The 22,298-nt window shown below is 37.7% G+C and overlaps 1 protein-coding gene across 41 annotated transcripts in view; it reads left to right on the plus strand.

Annotated features, from left to right (window-relative positions):
• The window catches only part of CELF2 (CUGBP Elav-like family member 2), a 448,556-nt gene that overhangs the window by 379,483 nt on the left and 46,775 nt on the right, over positions 1 to 22,298 (plus strand). For 35 of the 41 annotated variants that reach the window (XM_083183415.1, XM_083183416.1, XM_083183419.1 and 32 more), the window contains 3 exons: positions 647 to 805; positions 2,881 to 2,944; positions 15,958 to 16,089. In XM_083183415.1, the coding sequence (XP_083039541.1) occupies positions 647 to 805; positions 2,881 to 2,944; positions 15,958 to 16,089 (355 nt within the window). The remainder of the gene's footprint in view (positions 1 to 646; positions 806 to 2,880; positions 2,945 to 15,957; positions 16,090 to 22,298) is intronic. The other 6 variants (XM_083183444.1, XM_083183449.1, XM_083183454.1 and 3 more) reach the window with 1 other exon arrangement.

Below are 22,298 nucleotides of genomic sequence, written 5' to 3' on the forward strand. Positions count from 1 at the left end.
TTTCTAGCAATTTTATATTTTTAGCATGGAAGAAACACAGGTAGGCTTTTATGGCATATAAAAGCATTAATATTTCAACGGGGCATTTTTGTTTTTTTTGGAGGGTACATTTACTAAAATGAGATTTCTATTCAGATTGGGATGTTGCCCATAGCAACCAGATTCTACTTCTTAATTTTTAGCACCTTCTAGACAATAATTAATAGAATCAGATTGGTTGTTCTGGACAATATCCCATCTGCAATAGAACTCCCATCTTGGTAAATGTACCCCTTTGTGTCCAAACCAATACCTGTACTTATAATGCAGCTTGCATCGCTTATAACTTATTAGATCTCTAAACCATTAATAAATAAATAATTTAAAACGACATTATGTTAATTAATATATATATATATATATATATATATATATATATATATATATATATATATATATATATATATATATATACATAGTTGTGTGTATTAAGTTTAGCATGCATACCATTTCTACAAGATTACCTGCACAGCCACTCAATACTGATTGGTTAAATGTAGTCAGAAGGACTCAGTGAGTAAAAATGATCACTATGCAAAAAGTGGCAGACATGAGTTGAATGTTGATAAGTTGTTAAACAGATTTTGTTATGGTCTATCCATTCTAGGGGTGTTCTTCACCAATAGTGGTGAAGTTTGCCGATACCCAGAAAGACAAGGAACAGAGACGTCTACAGCAGCAGTTAGCACAACAAATGCAACAGCTTAATACTGCCACATGGGGGAACCTCACTGGACTCGGAGGGCTTACACCACAGTACTTAGCAGTAAGTAAATGCTGTTGTCTGCAAACTTAGATGGTAAAATAGAGGGGTTTGTTCCAGCTCTTTCTATTTCTTTGAATTACACCAAATGGGTATCCTGAAGTATGTGGGAAGAAAAATAGTGACAGTAGGGGATACCGTACTGATATTCCAATGTTCTGTAAATTTAAATATAACAACTCACTCCTGACTGGTGGTACACAAGCACTGGGCAGAAATTGCATATTGTCTTATGGTGGTAGCTCAGGCTCATCCCTGCTCATTCTAAGGTGCCTGTACATCCAATTAAGGTATAGTCTATTATATATATAGTCTATTATATATCATCTGTAAGGTATAGTATATCAGTTACAAATTAATCTGCACCACAGTAGAGCCACATTATAGGGGTTATTCCGACCTTATCGCTGTTGTGCAAATCCACTAAATGATTATCGAACGGCTGCGCATGCATACAGATCGTAGCACTCTTGCGTGAGGCCAAACATCAACAAAAATCAGCGATTACTTTTTTTGCAATTCCCGCGCAACTTGACTGAAAGGAAGCCAGCATTTGGGGGTGGTAACCGGCTGTGTTCTGGGAGTGCCAGACAAAATGCAGACATGCGCAGGCATTCTAAGGGAGGATCTGTGACATCATCTCCGGCCTCGATCAGCCTGATTCTGCTGCAGACTTGTGGAAGGGTCACTTGCACAGACCATTCATTAGATGGCGAGTGAGTTGCAGATGGCCTCCAATCTATTCACAAGCCATTCCTATACTTGCACAGGGCGGGTTTTCACTCTGTCTGGATGACCACTATCTTATAGCAGTCTTCACACAGCAGCGATCATGTCTGAATCTCCTACTATATTGTTATGAAGTAATAAAAAACCAGGACTGCAGAGAGAGAAAGGTGGCATGGTCAAGAAATACTATAAGGAATGTACAGATGCTTGGCGCCCCCAATGCACAAGTTTATGTATAATATACATATTATAGTACTCAAATTAAGTAGTATGTGGTAAAAGCAAAATAATGGATAAATACAAACTGACAGTAATTCATTTTCATTTTCCAAATGAATATAGGAACAAATAATACTCCCTGTATTCACAATTTGCCACCATGTCATACTTTGCATCTTAGAATCAACTTTAATATCATCATTTGATAATAAAATGTTTAATGTTATAGATGGCATTGTTAGTTAGGGCACAAGTGGTGACCATGCGTGATTGCTAAAGGCCTGTTTGAGCATAAAGTGAGGGCAGAGGAGAGTTAGCAAGTTGGCCAGAGAGGTCTATTAGAAGTTGCTAAAATAAGCTGTTCATGGGAAACTGCCAGAATATATAGTGCAAATTATACATTTATTTTGTAAGATGTATTAATAGATTGCAAGGTAATTTCTACCTGTTGGCACTTATTGTGCAGTTCTCCAAGTAATAATGAAGGGAAGATTAGAACCATTAAATAACACGTATGCGTAACAACTAGTTTTCTGCAACACTGACATTTAATGAGTAATTAGTATTTAACTCAAGGGGCCTTCAGGTTTATTAGTGCAAATCATAGTTAATACTTGCTCAGTATTCACATTAGAGCTTTTCCGTAGTTAAACTTTATCACATGTACTCTTATAAACATGTCCCATTTCATGGAAATAGAAGCCCAGACACTAGTATAGTGCCGAAAAAGTAACACATTTCAGGAGGAAGAAAAAAAATGAGAATATTCTTTGAAGATGAGTTATGGTAACTACATTACTACAGAGGGCTTTAATTAGTCGCGCTGTGTCGGTTTAAATGTATTTAACACCTGGCTGTTAAAAAGACCAAATTGATTAATTGTTTTTAAAGCAGTCATTTTATTGAGTCCCCCTAGTGTGTGCTCCTTTCTTTGCAGAGATTAGACATTGATATAGATTTACAGCTTCGACCCAGGGGACATCCTGTCCATCCGTGAGCAAAAAGTCTTTAAGAAACAGAATATATGAAGAAGGGGGGAAAAAAGCCTGTGCGCGACATTGCATATCAAGCAGCCAATTTGTCTCATTGTGGATGCCTCATTGCATGATTTCTTCTTCTTTTCTGTACAGCTCCTGCAGCAGGCCACCTCTTCTAGTAACCTGGGTGCATTTAGCGGTATTCAGCAAATGGCTGGTAAGTGAAGAAAAAAGCATTTAATTTTAGCCAATTATGCCCTATTTTCTCTGGCTCTTAAGTTCTTTTGCGCTAATGATGTTCTGTTAAAAAGGGACACCCCTCTGTTAAATTCTCAATTGAAACACTTGCTCTCTTAGAAATGGAAAATTGAACCAACTGCTCTGAGGTTGAACAAGTAGTTTATCTTGCATTAGTCACCCGCCATTTGTCCTAAGCAACCAATTGTAAAAGGCAGGAGAGCTTTTAGTCCCCACAGCTGCATCATATACTAATAATGGTGACGACAAAACAACCGCAGGACCTCATTTTAACTTCTATGGAGATTGCAATGTCTTGGCAACCAATTCAGTAACAACGCAGGCATTTTACAGAAAGCAGTGAACGCTGGGAAGGAAAATGTTCTGACCTTCTTTGGCAAAAACTAAAATTACAGGCATTGAGTCGATACAGGATTAAAATACATTTTAAACCTTGCAGAATGGACTAGTGGCACAGGAAGTCCAGACAACAAAATTACACAATAAACACATTCATTTTATTTCCTTATTTAAACCCCAAAAATGAAATTATCTTTTATTATCCAAAAATCAAAGCTATATTTGAAAGGCTGCTCGTTGAAGGATTTCTCTGTAATGAGCTCTGCCTGTAGTTGCTGATGTGTAGTGATTAGTAAAAGGTCATTCCCACTGTGTGACCTTCCATGCTGATATTTTAACTTAACATGGAGCTGCAGCAGGCAGGACGTGCGGTAAATCAGAGCTTGGATACCCATTATGCCTGCCGCGAGAAGCCACAAGAAAGCTTTTTCTTTGTTTGATTCAAAAGCAAAACAATTTGGAGCATTAATGTGGTTGTATTTTATTTTAATCATAACCCCCACTGCATCAATAAATATGTCATCTGCACAAACAAGGACAAAATGGCCCTTTTTTTCCTGTTCTGGAGTCAGGCTGGCAGTGTTCTGCCTGCTTAATATTGCAAGACAGGTCTAGTTCTTTATGTATGTGTCATGCTCTTTTACTCTGGCTATGCGGGCATTTTTTTTTACATGCAATTCTATCATGTTTTACACTTTGGATAGTAATTTACTTAACATTCTGCTAAATATTTAATGCTTAAAAAAAACAAGATCATTTTAATCACTTGATACGTGATCGTACAAGCCTTGGTAAAAAAAAAAAGGTAAGTTGTTGCATTGAGAACAGTCATGTTGTACTTCTAGAACATATTTGTATTGTATGTGAAATGAATATGTATTACAGGTACACTATGTCGACATGTTAATAAACAGCACAAATTAGTTTAAAGGTCCATACACACTTGGCGACTATGCCCAGCGTGTATGGACAGCGATGATGACAATCACCGCTGCAGGGAAAGCCACTCCGTGCATACACACTGAGCGGCTTTCCCCCTGCCCGGCGCCGATGGAGGGGGGAGGACAGCATTTCATAGCGCAGAGCTATGCAAAGCCGTCCTCAAAGCCGCTCATCTGCTGGTATTACCAGCAGATGAGCGCTTTCCCAGCGATGATGCGGGAGCGTGCAGCAGCACTCACTGCTCATCGCTGGGGCATACACACTGGGCGGCTTTGAGCTCAAAGTCACCCAGTGTGTATGGGCCTTAACAGGCAAATAAGGTTTCATCATTCTATGAATAGGCGAGAGGAAATATGTTGTTGTGTGAGGCTGTCTTGTCTTCGGACACAGTTGGATGGGGCAAAAGGGAGAACAGGCGAGAGCACAAACCAGTATCACTGTATCATTCCAGAGATCTGAGGTTCTCACTTTTATAACTTAACGTTTTAAGAGCTTTGTGGCTTGCTCCTTATCACAGTTCAGAATAAGGGGACTGCCATATTCAGTGTTGTTTGGTTGAATGATGGCATCTCCTGCTTTTGGCAGTAACTAAACAGCTGTGACGTAAGATGTCCTCAAGCATGTGGAAACAGTAGGTTTTGCATATTTTCAGGCTTTCTAAAGTGGCCCTATGTACCTCAGTGCAAAGAACTGAGAATTTAATATAGCACTAACTACTTTCTATGTAGGTTATAATATCTTAACATTAGACTGTCAATTGGTATCACACATTTGTTGTTGTTTACGCATAGCATGGTGAGAGAGAGAGAAACAAGGCATGATCAATCCCACTGTCCAATCATTGGATACAGGGGAGGCAGAACTGCAGCACGGTTCAATATTCAAATAAGGGAGCCACACCAACTGCCATTCAAACTGACTCACTGGCAGTTGGTTTTTCTCCCCATTTGAAATTTGAACAGTGCTGCAGCCCCTTCTCTGGAGTCACCACTGGTTCGACATAAGTATCTTACGAGATTCTACTGTGTGTAGTCTACTGATGCATTGCAAGAAGAAGATTCAAATGGATCATGCATAATTATATCTGTTGCTGTGTCTACAAATTATAAAGTCATAGTAATATATTAAGCAGTGTTAACTTTTTCTGACACTGTACAAGGAGATGTAATACTCAATGTAATGCATATTTTCTGATGTAAATGTTCTGTTGGGTAAACATGTCCTTTATAATTACAATCTGCAAGAAGGAGAAAGCACAAACCAGTCTACATACTGTAATGATAGAGGTCTTTGTTATCAAACATCTACTAAGCATGTCCTATGTAAGGAATATAGTTTGTACAATGAGGTATAGTGCACTGACTGACCAAGTGGTACCATATATTTGCAGCTACAGTATGCACGCCTGCTCTTACATGAAAAACGTGGACAGCAGTTAAAGTTCAGACACAAGTGGTGTAGATGGGAGTAATATGGAATCTAGTACATGCTTGGGTAAAGCTGTTCTGGTGTGGAAGTCCAGAGATTGGCCACTTTGTATAATTAATCATGTCTGTCAAAACAACCAAACCGAGGCGATGAAGCAATGATGTTATTAGAAGCATGCACTGCTACTGGCATTTGAGGTCTGGCATTTTAAAGCTCAGGTAGGATAGAGAGGATCATGGGAGATATAACACTGAGCTGTATTGGCTCTTAAGTGCTTTGGAGAGAGCAGAACTGAAGGTGCACAACAGAGCTACAGTATATGTGTGTCAGGACCCTGATACATAGTGTAGCCTGTACATTGACCGTGCAGAAACTAGGAATTCCCCAAAACTCATTGTGGCTGCTAGTAATCCCACTCCCTTAGGCACATAATTGTGGTCCAGTTGCATGGAATTTGTGGATACCCAAATGCCTTTATGTAACATGGTTCGAAAAAAATTGACAGTTAAATTATAACAATATTTATATGTGATAGGCATGCCATATTTATAACAAATGTTTATATAACGTGAAGGATGATACTTTTTATTTTAACCTTGATTTAAAAACCAGTATATTTTATTTTGTTGTTTACACTGTAAAATGCAATGTATATTTTATCTTCACATATATAATATATAATTTTAGGTTAGACGAGTATAGTATATGCAGGAAGGATTATAGTAGTATTTCCTGTAATGACAAGTAGTCTATTGCCTAAGAATAAAATAACACTTCGCAATTAGACTTGTTTATTCATGATCATCATTAATTTAACCATCAGTATCAGAACTCAATATAAATTAGTGTTTTGGAAAATACATTTAATCCTTGCAAAGCAACTGATATATAGTTATCCTGTACAAGAGGTTGGTTCTTTAAATGTACATGACTGTTTTCTAATGGGAGCTTCCTGTTGGTGGCAAGAGTTTATCACTTGAGGGTTTCTCATCTGTGCGTTTTATTGTTTTCTAGATTCTAACTTCAGTTCCAATAAGACTTTCAATATTTTTACTGGTACAAGTCTCTCCCCACAGATATTCTGTGATCAGTTGGTACAGCAACTCATTATTGCACTGGCATCTTTGAGTAATCTAAACCTGCTGCCTGACAATATAAACTGGCCTGGAGATGTAAAGATCACAGAATTATTTTCTCATCTTAACACCTGCTGGCGGTTGATATTTTTTCTTATTTTTTTCATATTTACTTTTAATCTAATATATGAGTAAAGACAGACCATAGATCTCGGAATGTAGAAAGCATGTTAACGTTTTCCATGACCAAAGAGATACTTAACAATAGTATAAAATCAGAAATACGTATATTGCTTTTAACTATATACATAGAGACAAATTTTGGTGGTTATCCATTACCCACTATAAATTTCCCCACAATATTTTGCCTGGTGGTCATTTTCAGGCTATCCTGATAATCATAGCCCTTTTTTGGCCAATAAATTACCCATTTTCAGGCAAAAACACATTAGTTTCTGTTCCTGTGATGGGTTAAAAAAAAAAGTTAATTTGGTTTTGCATACCTGCGGTGGTGAAACGGAACATCTCCAATAAGCAGGTGCATTGAGTCAAATTGGATAACCCAGACATTGGCAACTATGCTGCTTTCTACAAAAAGTATTTATTCTCAAATTTCAAACCATGGGCTGGGTGTATTGCACTACGAGTGTGTACTCGTAATGTCAGAAAACTCTTTTAGGATATTATTGACAACACTGTCAAGAATATAGTTCTATATTTTGTGGCTTTAATGTTCAGTGTCAATGTTTATTTTAGTCTACAACATATGAGTGAGTGAATTAAAACAGTGGCTTTCATTACCTAAAGTAATTTTATAAAATGATTCTCCTTATTACTTTCTTAATGAACAGTCACTTGAGCTGTCATTAGCCTTTAGAATAATGTCTTCCACTGTACCAACTCTAGCTCAAAGTGTAAAACATCTAATTTATTTGTTAAGATTGCGTTAATAAAATCCAATCAAGAGAAGAGAAAATTGCACTCACTTTATCAAAAGAAAAACTCAATTTCAAATGTATTCTATTAGGTGCACACATACTGGTCATTATACGCTTGTCGATCTGACCATAATTCCCACTGCTGTCAACAGTTTTTAACAGGAGAAAAAAGTAACATCTGCTTTCTCCTCATATAGAATAAGGCTCTGTGCAGTGTTAGCTTGATGTTTTATTTAACACCTGTTTTGCTGTTTGCTTCAGCTTTGCAGCTGGGAGCTGTGATAAAGCACAAGTAGTATGCTGTATATAAGTCTCACTTGCAGGTGAACACAGGTTAACAAGGGCAATACATAACTTCTGTCACTAGAGTGTCTTCTGTACGTTATTCTCCTAGCTGTTAACATTATTATTACCTATGTCAAACCATTGAATTAGGGGACTGTGATTACTAGATAAGAGCAAAATGTTTAAAACGGGAACACATTCTAGATTTGTCTGTAGAGTTTGTGCGTTTTTTTGCTGGAAGACATTTGGCCTGAACCACATAAATCAGCAGAATAAATTTGATCTTAATTCCATCATCACTGTTAATAGACTTCAAATTCTTCAAATGTGAAATCGCCGGCTGCATTTCTGAAAATTGTTTTTATCATATTTTTTATTTTATTTTTGCTTAACAGGGCTTATAACTGGATACACAGGGGCTTGATGCCACCATAAAAAAGGCTATTTAATGTCCATAGTTTCTCTGACCAACTTCATAGATCTTCTATAATGCTGGGAGAACACAAATGCAGCATACTGTACACTCTACAGTATGTGGCCCATCTTTTCTAAATACTTGGATTTCTATAGTTTACACGATTGTTTTGTTTTAACAAGCTAACAATATTTACTGCTCCAATAGACAACAGCTTGATTCATTTCAGCAACATTGCCAACGGATGTCCTTTAACATGGTCATCATATTTCACCTATACACAGAAGTATCAACTAGCCAGGGCTTCAGAAGGAATTGTCCATGCAGGCAGAACAGTAGATTAGCCTATGGATGGCCAATCAAGCTCATGATTAAATGTCACCATCCAATCATGGATTCATTTGATACATAGATCGTGTGTTCACATATTATATGCCAAGATTACTGAGAATACATAGGTAATTGCTCTGTTTGAAAGGGTAAAACAGAATTTTATGGCATATCAGAACCACTTGGCCCATCAGATCTGCCCATTTATTTATTTATTTGGGGGGGGGGGGCGGAATAATCTATCAGTACAGTGTATTTTGGAATTGTAGGATGAAACCACGTAAGCATGGGGAGAATAGGTGCCAGATGACCGCCCAACAGGGGGGATCCTGATGTTGGAATCCCGACTGTCGGTGCTCCGACAGGGGGGATCCCGACCCACAGGGGCTATTCTCCCTTGTGGGGGTCCACGACCCTCATAGAGGGAGAATAGAACCTGTGGAAAGCGAAGCGAGCCACCGAACCCGCACATTGGCGAGTGCAGCAAGCCCGAAAGGAGCTTCTTTGTGCCCACCCCCCTGTCGGAGCACCAGCAGTCTGGATTCCGATGTCGGGATACTGACCGTTGGCATTCCCCTGTCAGACCGCCATACCACACCCAGGGAGAATATACCAAAGCCATACAGTCAATTCATGCTCTGGGAATTGAACCCTCATTGCTGTGAAGCAGTAATGCTAACAATTACACCAACTGTACTGCCTATTTTTCTCACCACTGTCCTACAGGTAACAGGTATATGGTTTAGTTACAATAAAAAATGTGCCTTATGGTACCTGACATTGCAAAGCTTTGATTTTGATGATTGCCAATGCTGTTCTGAAAAATACTATTTAAATTTATCTGGTAACCTGTACCATATCATCTACATGGTACAGTCAAAAGTTGGCTTTCATTATGTGCTGTATATTAGACTTATACACACATATATAAACACACACATATATATATATATATATATATATAATTATATATATATATATATATATATAATTATATATATATATATATATATATATATATATATATATATATATATATATATATATATAGACTTTGGCGGGTGTGGACGTAGCACTCCAGCAACTCAAGCAACGTTTCAATACTTGCGTATTATCGTCAGGCTCTGAGAGCCTGACGATAATACGCAAGTATTGAAACGTTGCTTGTCTTCAATAAAGCCTTTTTGGATTATTTCAAGTGTCTGGAGTGCTACGTCCACACACGCCAAAGTCTACATACTCCTTGACGGGGCACCCGACCAGCAACAGCGACAGGGCAGCTGTGCTCGGCCACACCAAACAAGTATATATATATATATATATATATATATATATATATATATATATATATACACGCAATGGTTGATTACTGTTATATTATTATTTTGGAAAGACGATGCAAATGCAATGTTTTCAAAACCAATATTGTGTACATTTGCACCTATTGAATGGAAGATGATATACCGATCATATTTTAAGCGTGTATATTTTTATGGTTTAAATACAAAAATGAGCGCTTTACTACAACTAAAATCTATAAGTAACTAAAAATTTTTTGAATAGTTTATATCTGCAAGTATGTAGAAAATGGTATAATAACAGTAAAATAATAAAGTACAATTGAGCGATAGGTATTACAGCATTAGCTACAGTACATCTTGGCCTCTTCTGCCGCATCTATGCATACTAGTTGTACCCACAAACCAATAGGATTTCTCAAAGTGACTCATGCCGCAGTGTGGCGTACCGAACCGCGTGCACGTTTGCCACTAATGTGGCCAAGATGTACTGTAGTTGAACACATCTATATGCAATAGATTTGTAAAAGATAAATATATAGTAAGATATACAGTGTATAAAAAAAAAAAAGAGAAAAACACACGACTCAGGAGAAAGAAACAATAACACTCTGCTAATGCCTACTTATCATTGTATATGGAGAAAGAATAATTGTCAATTTGATAATTATTTTTCTGTTTGACTGAGCACGTCTGTAAAGGGCAGCCTCTAACGTGGAGAAATGCACATATCGTACTTGTAAACAGGTCCTTATTTTCACAGAACTGCATCTGTGACTGTAGACTCACTCCAACATTTTTCTGTGAATGTGCTAATAGGTCTTGTGAGAATGTTTTTATAACCACCCATCTGTCACTTTTTAACAGGCCTGATTGGCAAGCACTCCTAACAACTGACATCTGTTTGAGCTTATTGATATGCAGATTTATGATAATGGCTATGAACAATAAGATAAAAAATACCTAAGGTGAATGTTAAATTTCTGCCATACCAACCCTAAAGAAACTAATATAAATGAATAAATGAATCGATCATCTAATTGTTTAAACTGATTTTTAATAATAGCTAAAATTCAGGTACAGTGTACAAACAATTAAACAAAATCAACAGCATATATGTAATATCTTAATACAGGTCAGTTAATATACAGTCACCTGTACAGGGGCAATGTGAATCTGCATTCTCTATGAGATGTACAGTATATTTATACACAGGGGCATAACTAGATATTCATAGGACCAATAGCAAAAGATTGCAAGGGCCCCTGTGTACCAACTAATGGTAATAAATGTAAATAGCACAAATAACCTACACTGTGAAGATGGGCTCCCTTCATCTCTGGGCCCCATAGCATCTGCACCCTTTGCATTAATGGTAGTTACACCCTTGTTTTTACAAAGGGTACAGTACTGTACCTGTGATTTAGGCACAGTCTGCTTTTGCATACAGTATATCTATATCATTTTTACACATACTAGTTCACCAGTACAGAACATTGTAAAACATTGTAAAACACATATTAGACTCATTGAGGGACATTTATTAAGATTGGAGTTCTATTTCAAATGGGTTTTTGCTATGGATAACCAATGAACTACTATCTTGTATCTTGTAGAATGTGCCATATAAATAAGAAGTAGATTCTGATTGGTTGCCCATAGCAACATCCTATGTGAACTATAACTCCCATCTTCGTAAATTTCCCCCATTGAGTTAATTTGATTGAAATGTGATACAGATGCAGATTTATACAATGTAATGTAATTGGCTTTATTAAACAGGCTATATGAAAATATCAGCCTCTACTATACTAAACGTTTTGAGCTGATGCACAGTACATAAGGGTCAATGCATTCATGTTATGATGGATTATTTTTTCTTTTCGTACATCAGGGGTGACATGGAATAGGATGAGATTTTTAATTAAAGATCTGAAATCGCACAAAATCAACTTTTTTTTCCAATTGTGCAATTTTTTTATAAATCGCAAATGTAATGGAATGTGAATTGAGGTTTGAAAATGGGATGTCATACAATTAAGTGCAAATTTTGGACATGAAAAAGGGCAAATGAATGCACATGTGTGATTTGTTAGACATGGAAGTGTTCTGTATTTAGTTTTAAAAAAATGGCATAGGGGCCCCCCACCTGAGCATAACCAGCTACAGGCTCTTGGACTGATCCTGGTGCCAAAAAAAGCTGTGAGTCCCCTGTATTTTGGAACCACCACCGCGCTCCAACAGCCAGCGGTCTTATGCCGCAGCCGGGAGACACTTTTTTACATAAGGCCTGCCGGCCGTACCATGCGCACCGTGGGTTTTCAAATGTTTGACTTTGGAACGAGACCCCAAAAGGGTCATAATTAACAGTCAATATGCTATAATCTGCCTCATGCACAAAGCAGTATATGTGATATTTCCAAAATATACAGGGCAGTGATCATGGTAAGCCACTAGATGAATGTTGTGTTTTTTTTTTATTTATTTAGTTTTTACATATTTTTCTGATGTGGACACAATCTAAGAGCATTGGAGCAAGTTCGGAAGTCTGGGGGGGAGGGTTGCAAAAAAAGATCCACAGATGTTGTGACAATGAAAATATCTGTAAGAAGTCCCTCAACATTAAAGGGATGTATTTTTCAGCAATGAATTGGCCAATCTGGCTCGGGTGATTGACAGAATCCTTGTTGGATAAAATCAAGTCAGACTCAGGGATTTTTAAAATGTAATATCCTGCCGATCCATTTGAAAATGTTTATCATCAAGGTCCATCCACCAGTGAATCGGATCGGCAAGTGAGATTGGCATATTAGATGTATGGGTCACATAAAGGGATTATTTACTAAAGCAAACAAATTCTGAAAAACATGTATAGATGTGTCCTTAAACCCTGATTACAGTCTCACACACACACACACACACACACAAAAGATGGTACTTATGTATTATCTGAGCGCCCGATTTTTTCATTGCATGCCATTACTTAAGGCATGCGATGCGATTTTTCATTGTAAAGACCTGATTTTAAATTGTATAGTCAACCATGGGTGATTTCATACCCCACTATCCACTACGCATAGAGTTGATTTTATACAGTGTGGCGAGCGCAGCGTGGGGATGCGGATTACTTTACATGTATTCTGCGTCCCCTCGCAGGGCTCGCTGCGCTCGCCACACTTCGGGCTCGGTGGCTCGCTGTGCTCACCACACTATATAAGATCAACTCCTGCGTAGTTGGATATTGGGGGTATGAAATCACTCATGGGTGACTATACAATTAAATATCGGGTCTTTACAATGAAAAATCGCATTGCATGAATTGTATGCCACTATATTGCATGCTATGCGATGAAAAAATCGGGCGCCCAGATATTACATAAGTACCCAAAAGATTCCCTCTGGGCCTGCCAAGTTCCATGCAAATTGGCTGTGACAAGTGTTTTTCTTGCTCAAAGTGTGCATCTTATTCACATAAATAAAACAAATGGATACAGCAAAACTACTTTAAAGACTGCACTACAATTTTATCTGCGACATTTGTACATTTATGCGTGAGTTTCTGAATCTGTATACGAAATGGTACGATGCTACAGCTGCTGCTTTCTCATGCCAAGTTCCATAGTTCGTTATCTGCAACTTTGTACATGTTTGGAACAAATCATTTGTGAATAAAGTTGCAGCATAATTTCTCTAATACACTGGAATTGTGATGCACAATGTAAAGAAAAAGACAGTACGCTACAACTGGGTGGCTCATTTGTGCAAGGCGTCCTGCACCATATGGCTTATTGACGCTAAATGTGAAGGGGCACATCTTTACATAATAAAATTAATTACAATTGTTACACCTAATGCAGTTATATCAGTAGACGGCTGATATCCATGTGAAAAGCATTAATGCATTTTTTTTTTTTTTGTCTTCTAAAGATACTGTAAGATGTTTTTATGTTTATGAAAAACATCTATTTTTCCTCTTTCAAAAACTTGGATAAGAAACAGTTTTTCACAGTGTCAGAGTTTAATATTTTGAAAGCTGTGCTGAAAAGAGACAAAATGAGCAAAATTGTCATAGGAAAAAAGCCAGAGAAGGAACCAGAAGTATAGGGCATCTGTTGCCGTTATGTCCAATACTGTTTCCCTATGTAAACCAAAATCATCATCTATTGAACAACAGATAGTATTGGATTTTTCACATACTTAAATGTACAAAATGCAATTATATTAACATTTTTAAAATGAGAGAACATTTAAATGTGTGTCAGTTTGAGTGAAGGCAATTACTGTAACTAAACAAAGATGTTAAAATCTTAAAATACCAAAAAGAAGTTACAAAATTATAGTATTGAAGTGTAAAACTACAAACTAGAACGATTTTTTAATCAGACTGCCAAACAGCAGGATTTTTCTGCCGATGTAAAGCCCCAATATTGGCGCTATAGATTAACAACTTTTTGTCTTGAAACCTGCTGATCTTCTGTTTTGCACAAGAAGAATGACATGGTCATGTAAAATCCTAGAACATATGAGCAGATTATTGAGAATGCTCACACAGTGCACAATATCTGGACTTTTCTTCTGGAAAGTCTAAATGAGCAGATATCCAAAGCCAAGCTTCTCAGATCATTCTTGGGACTTTTTTTTGTGGCATTTGCTTAAAATGGTTCTCTTTACACACTACATAAAAAAAAACATTTATCTCTACACACTAATTAAAAAAAACTACAGGCTTATCATCTGATTATTGCCGTTTTCGAACTTAAGAACTTAAGCCCCATACACACTTGCTCAATATTGATGGCTGTGGGGACGCAGCAGGGGGGCATTGGCAAGTGCAAACACGCTCGTTAACGTTGTGCTCATTGGGGGTGATTCTTGTTGGTTTGAGAAATCAAACTCATTCTTTAATGGACAAAACCATGTGCACTGCAGGTGGGGCAGATGTAACGTGCAGAAAGAGTTACATTTATTTCTGTGCAGGGTAAAAACTGGCTGCTTTATTCTTACACTGCAATTTAGTTTTCAGTTTGATCACTCTCCCTGTCCATGTTACTTCAGCCTCACCTGCAGTGCACATGGTTTTGTCCATTAAAGAAGGAATTGGCTTTTACAAACCACCCAGAATCGCTCCCATTGTCTATACATGTAAATTCGATGGCGGGGGTTGTTAACAACCCGCGGAAACACTCATCGATTGTTGAGCATAGCATACACACTGGGCGATATTACGAATCATATTGCTCAGAAGGGTCAAAATGAGCAGTATCATTCAGTATATCACCAAGGGATTTTTGTGTGAAAAAAATAAAATAATGCAAGGCTTCCGTTCTGGAAATACATTTGACAACTGTAAACAAACATAGTTTATGTACTGTAGCATGCTGAACTTTTAGTTATGTGCATACATCACTCACTTTAGGCATACTATAATAATGGACAGATAGCAACATAAATATCCATTTGCTTTTCTTCATTGCCATCACAATTATTTAACATTGAAGATATTCTTGAGTGATAATGTGGTCAACAGATCAATAAATCATCATGCTCAAGATCGTCATGTACATTAGAAACATCTGTTATAGATTAGGGTATGTTTCATATCCCTGCATTGTATGTCTTTGGGTCAAGCATTTTGGCAGATTTCCGAATGGATTTTTTTGTTTTTATATTTCTTTTGGACTATGGATTATGATTTTAGTTTTTTTTTAGCATTTGTTGTTACAGAAGAACTGAAGACATGGCAGATACGTCCTAGTTACTGAAATATACATTAAACTCCCTTTATCTGAGCATTACCATTTCCATTAGACTTGACTATTTTCAGATTTCATCACAGTGCATGAAGCAGGAAGCCTGCTCACAAAGCAACTGAATTATTTTTGTGACATTATCCCTGAAGGTTTCTTTTGTCTCCTACACAGGCATGAATGCTTTGCAATTACAGAATTTGGCTACTTTAGCAGCTGCAGCAGCCGCAGCCCAAACCTCAGCTACCACCAATGCAAATCCTCTCTCCACAACGACTAGCGCACTGGGAGCGCTAACAAGCCCGGGTGAGACGTGTTTTCTGTCTGTCACACAGAGCATTCTTCTTGGATGTTCAAAGAAAACATTTGTGTCTCCAATTGCATTATTTTTCCATTGCTAAATATTATTCAGAGCATGTTATGTGGGGCTATTTAACTCCATTTATCTCACCACTTCCATTGTAGTTGTCTTTATTTCCCCATCGTTCTGATTCATTTTGAGTTTTCATTGGTGGGCTGGCTGCACATGCTATATAATCTGTTATCCTTCTACTTTATGCATGATCATTCAACTATTTTGGCATACAAGTATAGCAGACAATTGTTGCTAGAAAAAAACTATTTTTTTTTTTCAAGTTTTTAATAGTTTAAGCGTATAATCGTACGGAAAGAATATGACTACGAAAATTGTGACCTGGAAAAAATTCTGGCTGCAATAAATTCCCCAAAAAACTGCAGGAGAAAAAAATAATATTGAATATAAATACTGAAAAGCAAAAGTATTGATTAAGCATAAAATAGAACAGCTATGGGATAGAGAGAAGAGAGAAAGAGGAGTGCATTAGGATAAGTATTATTATTATTATTATTATTTTATTTATAGGGCACCACAAGTGTTTTGCTGCGCCGTACAATGCAACAGTACAGGGAGACAAAACTTGGCATTGCATTGAATAAATAACAAAAATAGAGCACAGGTAAAGATCGCCACAGTTCAGCTTGAATATAAGTAGTGAGGACTTGATCAATGTACTACTAGACACATTACAGCTTGAATATAAGTAGTGAGGACTTGATCAATGTACTACTAGAGGCTTGTGGCCAATAAAGGATATGAGTATGCGGACAAAGATGGTTACTGAGTGTTTGAGTATGGGAGAGCTGTGAGTGAAATGTGAAGAGAAGGGGGCTTTGACAACAGGAGGGAAGAAAGCCCTGCTCTTAGGAGCTTACAATCTAGTTGAAAGGGGAGACATGCCGATTACATGAGTAGATAAAAGAGATCACTGCCACTACATGGAGAAGAAAGATATTGGACTGTTTACGTAGGATTAGCATATTTCCATCAATATCTTATCAAAACTTGTTTTGTTTTGTCTCAAGGCATCCAGTAATTAAGTTGGTCTTGTTTGGACTAACTCAGTGAGGTACCCAAAGTCTGGGTAAATTCTGTTTATTACAAAACAGATTTAGAAACAAGTAAACATTAACTGAGCAAAAATTGAGCAAAATGTTGACCATTTGAATTAGGAGGTAAGAAAACATTTAAATTCTTTGGCAATGTGGCCTCCAGATATTTGTGAGCATCCTGGCCATCAGCTGACAGTAAGAGGCTACAATGGGACAAGACCTACAACGGTTGTAACAGTACTCATTGCCCCGTACTCATGGGAGCAACATGAATCTGATGGGTGGTGGTGGTAAGCAGTTAAATACCAGTGGAAAAGCTAGCTGGATATCCCTTTCTGTGTGAATTATGATATGAAATGATATATATATATATATATATATATATATATCAGTAATGTTTTGAAAAACAGATTGTGCACTTATTAAAAAAAATTAATGTTTATTAATCAGTAAACTAGCTTCCTTGTATGTATCCATATGCTTAATAAAAGTACCTGGTCCAAAATCCTGATTCTAGAGAGCCAGTGAAGGGAGCAAAGAATGGGAGTTATGTGGCTAGAGCGGGGCTGGTTGGTTAACAACCTGGCAGCTGTGTTTTGTACCAGGTGTAATCGGTGCAGTTCTTTTGCTGGGAGACCAAGGTACGGATGTAGTGCCTCTCTTCTTTGCCTGGCGAACACCAGATCCCTTTCACTGGTGAGCGCCGGTGATAGGGACTGGGACGTGCATGCTGGTCTCCACTTCAGGGAGATGCTGCCCAGTTCGGGGGGGTGAGGGGGACCGCGGTGACGGTGGGGGAGGCTGCGGGGGACCCCCAGCAGGCTCCATTGCCATGGGGCATGCGAGCATCTCGTGCACGTGCGCCCCTGGCGGTAGCCGGCTGCTGACTGGGGCTGGCAATGGAATCGCCAGCCCCTACAAAGACGAAAGAGCTACATCTGTAGATGGGATTACAGTAATCCAAACAAGATGATACAAATGCATGTATGACTTTGGGCAGATCGTCAGAGGTGATTAAGTGTTTGATTCTGGCTATGTTCTTCAGATGGAAGAATAATAATTTGATTGTGGCTGATATCTGATGTTTACATGTCAAGCCACCATCCAGCACCACGCCAAGATTCCGCACTTGATCAGAGTTTTGTAATTCTGTACTCCCATTCTAGTTGGATGGCTGTGCTGCAGTCTTTTACTTTGATATTAAGGCCCTATCATAAGGACCTCTGTTTTAACAGGATTAAGTCTAAGCCAACTGGCATTCATCCATTCCTGGAGCTCAGCTAGACAGCCATTTAGGGTTTTATTGGGTTCTCAGTGCCTGGAGCAAAGGACAAGTACAGTTTTGTATCTTCTGCATAACTGTGGTAGACCAGGCCCTGGCGCCTAATTATTTAACCCCATGGCAGCATGTACACTGCAAAAAGCATGGGGGATAATATAGAACCTTGTGGGACACTACATGGCAGTGGCACTAATGAAGATGAGTATACTCCAGATGACACTCTCTGTGACCTGCCAGTGAGGAATGATTTGAAGCAGCTTAGTACTTTGCCACCCAGGTCTTAAGCTGTGCCATCCGGATCCAGATCAGTCTTAAGCTGAGCATACACTATATAATTATCTGACCATTTGTCCAGTGTGGCTGGTTGGAATTAAATATTGTAATAGATTACACCTAATCAGGCTATGTACTCCCAAAACTCTTGAAAAATCACAGATTTAACCAATTTATCTGCAGAAATTATTTGGCTCATTTTCCATTGTTGGGAGAAAATGGTCCTTCATCCATTACCAAATGTTCATTCCAACAAGCTATGATTGAACAGCTGATCTACCAGATATTGTATAGCTTATGTCTACCTTTAAATTACTGCACGTTCTCTAATAACACTTTTTTTAATATATTTTCACACTTCTTGTGTATTATACTGACAAGGAAAAATAATGAAAGAAATCACAGGCAAAAAATAAAAATGTACAGTATTTAGAAAAAACGCTCTGTAGCAAATTTGATACACCATGTAATGGTATACCTATATACCTTATGTATATGGGTATATGTATATGGGTATGTAGAAAATTTGCAACAGTACTATATGCAACGGAAGGTCAATTTATTTTTGGTCCAAGTGTTTCTTTCTTAGTCAAAGCCTCAAGGGCAGGGGAAAATGGCTTTCTGGAAAGTCTGTGTGCTCTGTTCTTAAAACAGAATAAATCACTATTATCAATATTACGGTACTTTTCTGTTTAGAATAGTTCTTCATATTCCAATGCTAGCGAAAGACTGCGCATGTGTGCGTGGGATTGTGGATAATTAAGGATTAGTTACAATGAAGTAATTATATTATTAAAAGTTTAATATGGCATACATATGTATGCCGTATTAAACTTCTAATAATATAATTATTTCATTGTAACTAATCCTTAATTATCCACAAGCCCATGGCACACATGCGCAGTATTTCTCTACAATTAGCTCTCTCTGCAGTTTAAGGAAACCCACACAGAGGCTCCCACAGACAGCTGCATTGAGCCTATGTGGATACCTATCTTTAAGCGCCCTACTGTAGTTTGTGTTTTTTTGTCTGCTTCATATTACGATGCTTACAGAGTTCATTCTGCTATTAATTTGCTAGCAGAGTAAGACCAATTTGATCCTCGCAGTTATGCTGGCCACACATCAGACCAACTTTCCTCCAACCAACCAACTAGTTGCTTGGATGGAATAAAAACCTGGAACTGGATAGGAGCAAATGTAATTTGTAATTAAGTCATTTGTTTCTCAAATCTGAAAATGGACAAGTGTCACTCAGACAATGTACTATAGTTGGACCTATTTTATGTAAACTATTTCACTGAATGTTTTTGTCCATTCCTCCTGAGTTTGTGAGCAAATTGCTTATTGGCATTTGCCCTAATACAGTACCAGATTTTCGGTCCAACCAACCAACTAGTTGGATGGTTGGAGGAAAGTTGGTCTGATGTGTGGACAGCACTCGTGACAACATTCTACTGATGAATAATCAACTTCATAGTCTCGAACCTAACACTTTTGTACACATTTTAAAAATGTGTTTGTCTGTTTTGCTTTGATACATGTAAGACAAGACTCAAATGTTCTTGTCTTTATTTGACTTTATTATTGCTTTGTTTACCTGCTAATAGATTTGCAGTTTCTACATACTGTATGTTGCAAATTCTGCTTACCTACAGTATAGAAGAGAGTGGTGCACTACTCACAGCTCAAATGTTTGTGAATTTTAGTACAATCTGGATCTATATATTATATACACATTCATTTGTTTAGGGTATTTGTTCAACTTTTTATCTATTCCAGCTCCTTTTTATGTATTAGTCTTTTTCCTCATTGCCTTGTTTGTAACAACACAGCTGTGTTTTGGATAATCCTTTTTAACTACTATCAATTAACGATAAGAGAGAGTATGTTTGTCAATGCAACATTGATGTTTTAATGTATCAAGTTAATTGTGCTGTCTCTTATATTGATATATAGTAATACTAAAGTAATACTAATAACCATGTCTATCAAAATGTCTGTAGCAGCTTTAACCAGTCATTTTATTGCTTCAGTGCAGTCAATCTATATAATTCCTACAATGTTGTTAATACATTTGGGCAGATGTATTAAGCCTGGAGAATATATAAATTGGAGACAAAGTGGAGATAAAGTGAAAGGAGATAAAGCACCAGCCAATCAACTCCCAACTGTCATTTTCAAACAAAGTTCATTGGCTGGTGCTTTGTCCTCTTACCTCATATGCATCAAGCCCTGAATGTGATAGATTCCAGGGACTTGGATGCATTGGTTGTTCTCTGCATCCAAGCCCCAGAATCATTTGCTCTGTATGAGCATGTTAACATGTGCAAAGTACCAAACATTGGTACTTTGTGCTATGCGCAGCACTTCTGTCTATAGTTGAATAAGGACCATTGTATTATCTGGTATACCAGTGACGTCACTAACTGGATGAGGGGGGGTGTCTCACAAAAGTGCCGGCTCTTCTGCAGTGACAGGAGCCGAATGCTGCAGTGTGATATTCTCCTGGAACACTCTGCTTCTATCACAGATGAAGAGTTGCAACTGCAGATAGCCCCATTTCTGGGCAGCCACGTTCCCTTTAAATGATATCATGCCCCTTTTCGGGAATCTACGTCGCTGCTGTGGGGATAGGTGTGTGAATACAGAGTGTGCACCGAGTGTCACCAGTGACGCCTCTGTGGGACACCATCCATTTTTGTGTGCTATCTTTCTAAACTGCCACTCTCAGCTATACTGTACACACTACCATTATAATGCTACTATTATACTACATTGTTGCATTGTATGTAGGAGTTGTAATATGGCATTGGCGCACTTTAACTGAGAGTTAAGCGGAAGTTGAGAATTCATCAATAGAGGTTTTTAAATCATTTTTGGGATAACAAAGGAATGGTTCTTGAAAATGTGGCTTTGTTGGAAAAATGGTGTCACTTTGGCCTCTGCAGATATATATTTCTGTAAGAGACTGTACGAAATAGCATGCTGCACCTCTTTCTATCTAAGAAAAATATATAAAGTTCTAGCTTAACAGAGCTTCTGTCATAATAAAAGCTCAGTGTCAGTATCAAAAGCATTCTCTGTGCTGATTCTTGCAGGTTTCACGATATCTTTGTTCAGCTTTCTTTTGTATTATTTCAGAATTCTGATTTTTCAGCAATGTCCTTTGAACACAGCTTGTGTATTGAGTGTATGTTTCTATACCCCCGTAACAAACATTTATTTTAAAAGGTAGCCACACTCACTGAGCTCTTGAAATGTTCAGGGGTTTATGCCATCCATCTGGATGTCCCTCACAAAATTTAATTAGTGCAAGTTCAACCAGGCTCCTCATTATCTCTTGCACAGTTAGAAAATCCCCATCTCACTCACTCTCTCTAATATATATATATATATATAGATAGATAGATAGATAGATAGATAGATCAAAGATAAGCTGCACACACATATTAATACCAATACAGAATGCAAACCACGTTTTTATGGCATATTTTTAAAGTTCATAGTGACAAAAATGAAATAGAGGAAGAGGAGTCAAGTTGAATAA

The sequence above is a fragment of the Crinia signifera genome, chromosome 4 (genome assembly GCF_055691185.1).
Source record: "Crinia signifera chromosome 4, ASM5569118v1, whole genome shotgun sequence".
Taxonomy (NCBI): domain Eukaryota; kingdom Metazoa; phylum Chordata; class Amphibia; order Anura; family Myobatrachidae; genus Crinia; species Crinia signifera.